The 10,628-nt window shown below is 47.8% G+C and overlaps 1 protein-coding gene across 13 annotated transcripts in view; it reads right to left on the minus strand.

Moving 5' to 3' along the window:
* Positions 1–9,305: 9,305 nt before the first annotated feature.
* Positions 9,306–10,628, minus strand: part of MEIS2 (Meis homeobox 2) — a 207,155-nt gene continuing 205,832 nt past the window's right edge. For all 13 annotated transcript variants that reach the window (XM_072738220.1, XM_072738216.1, XM_025998432.2 and 10 more), the window contains one exon: positions 9,306–10,628. This exon is cut by the window's right edge and continues 104 nt beyond it. Coding sequence is in view for 7 of the 13 variants with exons in the window: in XM_072738216.1 (XP_072594317.1) it covers positions 10,446–10,628 (183 nt within the window). In the remaining 6 variants the exon portion in view is untranslated.

Consider the following 10,628-nt stretch of genomic DNA (forward strand, 5'->3'; position numbering starts at 1 on the left):
GGTGGAGACAGTTAACGGCTATTTGAAATGATAATGCTTAGTGATCCCATTCATTTAATCATAATCTTCAAGTGGTTTAAGATTAATGGCAAGAGGTGTCTTCAGTCTCTTCCTAAGGACCTTTGCATTAGTTTACGTACAACATTGACCAGACTGTCAGTGTCTCCAAATTTCATTAAGTCAAACTGAGACAAATACAATGAGATGCTCATGTTTTCCTCATCTGTGAGAGTATCTTACTGGAAATATTTTTACTTGGATTCAATTGCACTGGGGGACATCTTCCTTTTCGTTATCCTGGGTAGGTGGATGCAGATATGTTCTAAAGGGGTGGGTGCTTTATATATGCACACATATGTAAGGGAACCAACAGTGTTTGCAGGTAACTTTCCTTCCACTTCTGAGCTTCATGAAGTCCTTCCCAAAAGTCAGCTTCGGTGGCAGGTGGCAGGTGGCACGTTCTGCTCCCCCCTCGCCACCCCTTACCCCCCGCCCTCGCCCCCGCCCAGACCAGGATTTATAGTTAAAGAAGTTTGGACTCCCTGAACTTCGCAACAGACCAGATGATGATGATGATGATGATGATGATGATGATGATGATAAAAACTTGGAGTATGAATATTTAATTTACCTCAGTTGTCACAACAGCCCCAGTAATTCTTCAAACACGACCCGGAGGGGGCAGCCCGTCCCTGGCGCGAGGACCCGGGCCGCCTCCGCCTTGCCCTAGGAGCGCTCCTTCCCTGACGTCCCCTGGTCCCCATCACGGTTCAGGGCATCCCCAACGAGGAGGGCTGGAGAAGGTGTCACACGGTGGGGGGGGGGGGGGGGGGCTTCCAGGGACAAGCGAAAGAAGTGAGCAGATCAGCGACCGAGAAGCCCCCGCAGCCTGGCAAGACGAGCGCGTCCAGGGCCCCACGTCTCCCCTGCGTCCCCGCGCCCCATTCCTGGGGCGGTGTCTGCACCGGTGCTTGCGAGAGCAAACCCCTCGGCTCGTCCCGCCCTGCAGACCCGCACTCCTGCGTGGGGTCTGGCCGCGCTCCGGGGACCCGCCGAGGGGCTGCGGGGCCGCCTCCCCCGAGCAGAGCAGAGCAGAGGCAGCCCCAGCCCGCCCGGCTCCGCGACCTGCGCGCCCTCGCGTGACCGCGGCCGCGCGGAGGGAGCGGGAGGCGCGGAACCGCCTGCACGCCCGCAGCGTGGGGGGCAGCCCCGGACCCTCCAAATAGCACGAGTCCCACACTTACGTTTGACGTGAAGCACGAGGCTGCGACCAAGTGCCAAAGGCACTGGCGGGTTAGTTTGGGGGGACCCCGGCCGCCCTCTCCATCGCCAGCAAAACGGAGCAGCGCAGGCGAAGGAAGAAGGGGACACTCGCGGAAGGGCCGTGTGCGCGCGTGGGTGCACAGGTGGGTAGGCAGGTGACAACTTTTAAGCATTGTCTGATTTGGGTGCAAACCATCAGACGGGGCCAGCACTTCTTAGAGGTGCAGGGACGGGTCGTTGCAGACGAGGAACTAACTGAACGCCGCAAGCGATGCTCGGGGACTTTCCCCGACAGCGACCGAGCTCCCCGCGAGTTTTCTTCTGCAAAATATTGTTTTGTATTAGCCGCTTTCCCCCATCGGATACCCATTACAAAAAAAAAAAAACAAAAAAACAAAGTTCTATAGCCCCTATTAAAAGACTCGAAATGTACGGTTTGGCAGAAGCAAACAAATTACAGCGGGAAAACCAGAGAAGAAAAGAATTGGGAGAAGGAAAACGTGCCCCTCCCCAGTCATCTGATGGTTTAGAGCCCGAGGCCACGTGAAGGTTGGGGTCCTTCGTACTTTATGTGTATCTACTGTTATTACTCTTTCGTCTAAATGGTCAGCCGTGGCGAGCTATGCCCCCCCATCCCCATCCCCCCGGCGCGGGGCTGCGGCAGGCCCGAGGTGGGGGCGCTGGCTGGGGGGTCCAGGGAGGCGGGGGCGGGGCGGGGGCGCAGAACCCCATGGCTCGCTCCGCAGGGGGCCGACCCGCAGCGGCCTGCCCCGCTCGCCAGCAGGGGGCGCTCTGGCGTTACGTGTGGACCAGACAGTGGAGCGGCTCGCGGGCCCGAGACCCGCTCTGCAGGTTCACGCAGCTGCAGGGGCGAGGCGCGGGGGCCGGCCCATCCTGCACCCTCAACAGCTGCTCCGTCTGGGTTATCTACCCTGGGGTCGAGTGTTCCTTCCCCTCCCTGCACTAGCCCTGCCGCTCCCCGCGTCCTCCTCCCCATCGGCCGCCCCGCCTCCGCGCCTCCGCAGCTCCAGCATCGTCGCTCTCCGTGGCTTGGAAATACACATTAATGCAACTTATTAAACGCGACGATGAATAGTCAACATTTTTTTCGCCTGTTAGTTCCGCTGATCCAAGCAGGATTTATTTGCAGATCTCACATCCCGGAGCCATAATGCGTGATTCCCCCCCCCCCCCTTTAAATAAAATTGGTCAAATGTTGACAACCTTTAAGCCAATCTAACACTCAAGATTAGTGATGGGAAACTAATGAGAAAATATCAGATCGCCCGGCCTGAGGGCTGCCAATTAAATCTTCGCTGATTGAAAAATAAAAGCGGACTTGGGGTGTGAGCCCAGCTCAACTTCAACTATTAATTTAACATGTTGCCCGGGTCTGTGCCTTCTCTCCTCTAAACTGCCTCCCGTAACACAGCTTCCTCCTCTCTCATCCCTCAACCTAAAAGCCAAATGTTATTTCTTGGAATATTTCAAGAGGTCCAAATCAGGATGATCATTTCTTACACAGTAAATATTAGGCCTCTAAGCAATATGATTTAACTAATTAGAAAATTTACATCATTAAGTCTCAGGGAGAGAAAAAAGAGAAACAAATCTGCCAGTCATTTTAAAGGAGACAGGCACTATTGAAGTGTGAAGAAATCGGCTCTAATTCAAAAAGGCAATCGGGCAGAAAAAGCCCTCAACATTACCCTGCTAGTTATTAATCAGAAAGGGCTCTCTCCCCCACCACTCTACCCCTTCCCTCAGCACTGAGTTTAAGTTCGTTTTTTTTTTTTTGCCAGTGGCCCAGGCCATATTCATATTGAGGTTTTTGTCTGCTAAAGGATTAAAACTTGAAAATGTTTCAATAGGAAGAAAATAGAATCCTCAAAGGGAAAAAAAAAATATCCGCAGAATCACCTCTCTTCCCCACAAGCAAACCTGTTGTGATAAGCAATTCTCACCCCCCTTCTCTTTATTTTTTTTCCCCCTCATTCTTTCCTTTTCCCCCTTCCCATTAAGTTCCTATTTTGAAACCTGCTTGGTGAGAACTAGATAGTCTTTGTGTTCTGCGCCCCTCCCCCTGCCCTGTTGCACCCCTCCTTCCTCCAAAGCCAGAAACTTACACTGAAAGCTGAAAAGTACAAATACATTAACAAAGCCCCACTCACTTGATAAAAAGGCCAGGGTCTAGGCTTACATATCAGGCATCCAAGCAAAGAGGGATCAACTGGGTGGGGCTGCAAGACCAAAGATGAACTAGAAATTATCCCCACCTATGTATAATATTTGATAGTGTGGTTAAAGGGGGGAAAAGCAGGTAGATGAGAAGAGCTTGAAAGTGTACTGCAGTGTTGGGCGGCTTTTTCTCCATTCCCCACTTTTCTATTCAGCTTTAAAACAGCAGCCTCATTATATCTAGGTGCCCCTTCCCGCCGTACTCTTACTTGAGCCCTGGGTACACCACACACATAGCCCTCTCCCCCAGCCTTCACATTCCCAGCAAATTAACTGAAGGGCTAAACTGGAAAGGAACTTTGTGAGCACTTCTATTTGGAAACTCAGGCCCTTCCTGCATCTCTGAGGACTTGCTCCTAAACAGACATTGGGTTTAAAAAAAAAAAAAAAAGAAAGAAAAGAAAAGAAAAATTAAATAGCAAGCCTTAACTATTCGATTTCCCTTCATTATTATTTCTTTTTAAATTACAAAGCCGGCCCCAAAGGCTCATTTTTCTGCCTTACCCTATTCTCCTTTTATTAGATTTCATTCTAGCCTCATTTTCTTATCTTCCCCTCTGCCTTACATGCTGAAAGTTTCACTACGTTGCTTCCCATCAAATCCCTGGGCCTGGAATTCTCAAGTCTGGGCTCCTGTGGGCCTGGAGCAGCTCCCCAGCATTAGTTCATGCCACTCTCCACCTTACCAGATTTCAACTTTGCAGGAGAGAGCAGTAGCAGACTTGGGCTATTAACACACCACAGTTAATTCTCTGCGGGAACTTTTACTAGGTGGGACGTGTGGAAGGAGAAAACATCTGTAAACAGTGAGCGCTCTTGAGGGTGGGGAATGAGCTCTGACATAGAGGTCAGAACATATAAAATATGGCAGAATTTGTGCAAGAGTTCAGAGTTGAATTTTGTCAAAATAAGGAGAGGGAAGAGAAAAGGAGGGGGGTGCTGGAAAGGGTCTAGAATGCTCCCCCAGATGCTGCTGCCTTTCTGGCCATCACAGAGCAGATGGGAGTCCTACGGGCTCCTCTTTGGGAAAGATCAGAGTAAAATGGACACTTCTGTCACTTTCGGGAGGCGGGACAGAGAGGTGAAAATATCCAAGACAATGGGCTCTGGCGCTGGAGGGCTCCCCGGGGGGCTCCCCACCCTTCGCTGCGCGGCACACTCCTTACCTTTGTTGCTCGGATTTGATCTGACACCCTGGACGGTTCTGGACTAGGTTCTCTGAGAGGAAAAAGACCACGAGAATCAACCGGTCTCCTGCATCTACTCCGAAGCCAAGAAGCATCACAATAAAATTTATAACGCCTTTAACAACTCGCAAGTAAAGCATTAAAATTCTCTTTAATTGAGAAAATATTGATTTTTTGAAGTCTAGAAAAGGCGAAATCGTAATTTAGCTGCAAACTTTGAGGCGAGAATACGGCGTACTATGTCGCGGTATTATAGATCCAGCCTTTGTACCCAGGCAACATCACATCTTTAATTGCGCTACTTTATGAAGTGATAAAGACAAAAGATAACCAGACTTAAATAAAGGCTAAACAACAACAACAACAACAAAAAAAAAAAAAAAAAAAAAAAAGGAAGAAGAAGAAGAGAGAGAGAGAGGACCTAGGGTAATTTCCTTTTCCAGTTATTTATAATTCTTTTTTTTTTTTTGAAGTAGGAAAAAAAATGTCTAAAGGGGAGGAAAGAAATAAAAAGAACGGAAAACCACAGGCCAGTCTAAAAGCAACTCACATTAGCAAATCCGTTGATATTCTCTACCAAAGGGGGAATGAAGCCAAAGCATTTTGAGAAAATGCATTCACATTCACGGGCAAAAAATTGCATCCTCCTTTAAACGAAACAAACCTGGGTCTATTTTCTTACTTTACTCCCAGTCCTTTTGGGGGGGGGTGGGGGGGGAGAAGGGGCAGCATCTATTGGTGGATAGTAAAGGGAAAGAAAATCAGGCTTTCTATGTTATTTCTGTATCGGTTTTTGGTGTTATAGAGGAGTAAAGAAGTTTTTGTGTGGTGGTTTTTCATTGATCAGTCACTCTGAGCTAATGTAATTATCCTCATCAATAGGAGGCTGCAGAGAGAATCATTATGTGGGTGACATTGATAAATGATCGCCCAGGAACGGCCCTCTCGCGGGCAACCCCCACATCTGACCCTCCCACACACACAATGTAGTCATAGAAACACCTAGAGAACCCCGAGCGCCGCCGCCGAGGGGCAGGGGAGGGAAGAAAAGCCTCGGGGGCCGGGGTGGGGGTGGGGGCGACTGGGGGCGGCCGGTCCCAGCCCCAAACCCGCTCCAGCCACACAAAAAGCAGCGCATCGCGCGGGCGGAGCGGGGAGGGCGTTGCGGGTGGGAGACCCCCCCCCCAGCGGCACAGCCTCCCACGGTGGCTCACAACAGTGAGAAGCCGCCCCCCAGGCGGACCGTTCCTCCACACCTGGCCCACGTGCGACCTCACCACCGACACCATCCGATGTCTGCCGGGGCGCACACCCACCAGGTTCCTCCAAAGGAGTCGGATGATCAGGTCACGAAACCTGTAGGCATCTCGTGCTCACGCGGGGGTCCCCCCTCTCAAGAAACACCAACAGGACAACCCAAACAGCAACCCACACCCCTCTGAACAAAGGCAGCAGCTGGGGGACACCCCCTCCTTAGCATCCCCCCCCACCAGTTATTTACCGGGCGACCCCTTCCTTCCTCTCCACTTCCTAACTCGGTGCCTCTGATTATGAGATCAAGGATTTTGCGATTGTTCCTATCGGGGGGGGGGGGGGGGGGGAGAAAAAATCCTGAGCGAACCCCCACGTTTCCATCTTTTGACTGTTTTATTTAAGCCAATGGGAAAGTATCGAGAGCAGTGATCGATTCATAATGATCTATACATCGATGCCGGGATGGGGTGGGTGGGGGTGGGATGGAGGTGGATGAAGAGGCGGGGGGGGGGGCGATGCTGTTTATTTGTTTTATTTCTAAAGCTTCAGCTGAAGTAGCTTTGACACTGTTGGGGCCGGAGGGGAGGAGCTGCCGGGCTCGCCGGATCATCCATCATCGCTGTCACCCAGAGTCTGCCCCGAGGAGCCGGGGACGCAATCTCCCTTCTGTCTCTACACCGAAACTATTAATATTAAAACCTCCCTTCAAACGCTGCCCCGACGGTCCCCGTTCTCATCACCGTCTGACCGGCCTCCCCCATCAGACCCGCGTCCCCCTCCCGGCCCGGCCCGCGGAGGGGACTCGACGACCCACCGGGCGGCCCCAGCTCGTCACCGCGACTGTCAGGGGCCCCCTCCCTCCGCCCCGCAGCTTGGAGCCCGCTGGTCCAGCCTAACACCCCGCAAAGGGGAGGGGGCCGAGCAGGGGCAGCGGACGCGAGCGGGCGGCCTGCCCCGCCTGCCCCCGCCCCCCCCGCGAGGCCAGGCCCGGGCACAGCAGACCCAGCCCCTCCAGCGCGGCGGCAAGTTGCAGCACAGGCCCCGGCTCCTTATCAAATCGCTGGCCTGCAAGACTAATGGGGAACTTGGGGGCTCTCGGGCCAGCCCCTTTGAAGGAAGGGCCCTCCTCTGACAGCTGCTGGAGATATTAGCCACATCCCCCCCCCAACCCGCTCCGGGTTAACAGGCCCTCGGGGGCGGGGGGCGGGAGGGGGAGGAGGAGGAGGCCACCGGGCCCGACCGGCTCCTCTGGGCCAGTCTTAACTGGGGCGAGCTGCGGAGGTTGCGGGGCGCCGACCTGGGAAGTGCTGACCTGGGCGGTGGGAGGGGGAAGGGGTGGATGGAAGACACAGACTTCCCTGGTCTTTTCTTCTGCCGTTTAAATGTGGCTTCTTGCTCGATTCCCAACCCTTAACAGATGGCGACTGCAGTTCTCTCAGAATTTCTTAAAGAAAGGGAAACCTTTGGAATTTATTTCTGCTTTTGCTTTTCCATATAAATAAAAAGTGTTTTTATGTTACTCTTGTTTTGGAGAACATAAGCAATTTTATTCAGACTACAGTATTTCCTTTAACACTATATGGTTGTCAAAACACCATTCCCAGTTTCTTTGCTTTTGACAGCTGAGTCTTTCTTAAATATACCCAAATCGGAACTCTTTATACTAAATAGTAAACCCGAGATAGGAGCAAATGCCTTCTGAGGTGGTATAAAAAAAGCATTATAAAAATTGGACAACTCTACTACCTCTTGGTCTTACCATATGGGGGGGGGGGGCAAGAAAATGCAAACAGATTTTATTACAATTATTATTCATCTCCAAATATTTAAGAAGGTTAAAGGTTTACATGATTTGTTGAAGGAGCTGTGCGTGAGATGACTCTAGTCATTAAAACCAAGGATAGAGAGGTTTGGGATCTCCACTTAAATGAAATTATTACGAAGCGATTTCATCAAAAGCTTCCTAAACACAAGTAAACTCTGCAGCATGTACTTTACGGAGAGGAAAGGAAGAAAAACTTTTCCAAACATTTTCCCCCCAGTGGATGTGAGTTAATTTGTAAATGGAGAACTTTACCTAAAAGCATTTAAAGTAAAAATATACAAATATTTAAATTTTGCAAAAAGACTCCATGTGCACTGGGATAACAAAGGTGAGTGAGAGGGAAGCTCTTTTCCAAGGGGCACAGAATTTCTCCGTTAACAATCAGTTTGTGTCAGAAGCGGTAATTCTATGTTGAAAGAGCATCATATCCATTAAGGTGATAAATGTGTTTATATATAAAAAAGAATCTACCTAACTAAAAATAATACAAAACAATAGAAGTTTATTTCCTTGTTTCTTTATATCACAATTCCTATTAATGTTTTCTGCAATGGGAAGATGGCAGCACTCCAAGTCAGACACAAACTTGGATTTCTGAGCTAGTGAACTATTTCCCTATCAAGCTGACATCACCGATCTAGTTTTATATGATCTCTTCTACACATAGGATTCAAAATGTAGGTGTTCCCAAATTCCAGGATAGTATCTTTATTTTAAAAATTGAGGGGGCATGCAAATACCTCACACTCTTTTTTCACTTTGCACACTTTATCAGGCAGTGTTTGTGCAGTACCAGCAAGCCAATAACACAGATTTCTAGGAATGTTGTGTGATACTTTGAAAACCGCATTACATTGCCTGTTCTGCTGCTGTTTCAGAAAAAAAATTTACGTTTAAGTCACCAACTCCTCCCACTAGCGTGTCTGCATGTGGAGGTGTCTGAAATAAAAAGACATCATACTATAATTTATATTAAATATTAATGATTAAGTAATCTCTTCAACTCAGGATTTCAAACTCCATAGAAGTTGTTTACTCATCTATGAACATCTATATGTAAATTTTAATTTACATATTCAACAGTATTTTAGTAAGTAAGACAGAGAAAAAACACAGGCAGATGAATTATCTTTGAGCACAGACGTTAGTTATTTCTCATGATGTAAAATTAACCCTGAAAAAGCCCTTTATTCTGGCAGAGGATGAACATGAAAAGCTTTATCTGAACGTACTTTTTTCAACATCATGCATCTAAAAAGGAGGTTAGACCAAATGAATGAAGGTAATCTTTCAACCTGGCTCATACCACGCACACACACATACACACAATTTCATACCTTTAGAAGTTTTCTGCTGGTAGGATATAAAAGCCAAAGATATACTAACCACTAGAGGAGGTTACCTTAAAAATTGTTGGTGAGTTTGAAATTGAGCCAAAACTATATGGGCAAAACCACCACCTACTGTAACACCACATGGAGTAGGCATTGTGCAACCTTGCCTTAAAACTATTAAAAACACAAAAGCCTAACAAAAAATCAAAAATGAAATATTTATTACCGCATTTTGTGACTTAACACCTTTTTTTTTTTAACATAACGTCACAGTCCTCATACAAGTATTTTAATGTAAATTTGACAAAGCTTAAAGGTAACAGCATTTTCTTCTAGTGAGGAACACGTGCTGAGAAAAGAATTCATGGACATACAATACCAATTCCACAGCAGATCTGATACTAGCAAAAACATTCTTTTTTTTTTTTCAATTGAGGTAAACACATAGAATATCTAACATGAAACAATTAATAGACTGAACTCTGTACGAAGTTTGTTACAGTATTCTCTTGCTCCTTTTTCTCCTCCAAGCTTTGAGTTCCTGATAAAGTCCTAGTTGTGGTGCTATGACCATTAATAACTTTCTTGTGTTGAGGAAAGCTGCCCAACTTGAGATTGTTTTGTCCACAGCCAAGGCTTAGAACTCTTGGAAGAAGCTCCTGCTCCGTCTTTAAATCTTCACTGGCAAGCTCTTTGAAGAAGAGTCCCCCAAAATAATAAGAAGAATTGGCTTATGAAGCACAAACTATAAAGATCTGTTGGAAACTAAAGGACACATTTCTGGAGGAACAAAGGCCGGGCATGAAAACACATTCTGGAAGCTGGAGTCCAAGGGATGAGGTTCAGCCAGACGTTCACCATGGTCTCCGGCGTGCTTCTTTTCTCATTGGCCCAACAGGTTTAAAATAGACCACAGTCTCTCCTGGATAGTGAATTCACTGATGAACCAAAACAGTCATTCTTTTGGGAACAACACACATAGTGTGGAAAACAAGGATATATTTTTTTTTTTTCTCTTCTAAAACTATTTGAGGCAACATAACGGAGTGATCAACAGAAATGTACAAGGTTTAACTTAGTTCCTATGTTTATACTACAGTAGTTATAACTCTCGGAGTCTTTTTCCAGAGGATCTTTACATGAACAGAATCGTCTCAGTGAGCCCATGGTTTCACATTTGTGTTCTGGTCTCCTTGGTCCTCTGTTGCTTGATGAAAAATGACAAAAGTAAAAAATAATCACAGCTGTCTGGAATTTCATATGAAGTGTCAACATCTGGTCAAAGTTCAGAAAGTCCTAAGATAGTTTTTGCGTGTGTTTCCTTTTCCCTTGAGTTCCCTTATACTACTGGGCATGAATGTCCATGACCTGTCCGCCAACATTGGGATCTACAGAATTTAATACTGTGGGACTCTGTGCTGACATAGTCATTCCAGGGTGGGTAGGGGGTCCTCCGTGCATCATCATGGCTGGGTGGTGGGGATGACTTGGCAAATATGAATGCATTGGGGGTCCATGTCTTAATTG

This window comes from Vulpes vulpes, chromosome 15 (genome assembly GCF_048418805.1).
Source record: "Vulpes vulpes isolate BD-2025 chromosome 15, VulVul3, whole genome shotgun sequence".
In the NCBI taxonomy this organism is placed as follows: domain Eukaryota; kingdom Metazoa; phylum Chordata; class Mammalia; order Carnivora; family Canidae; genus Vulpes; species Vulpes vulpes.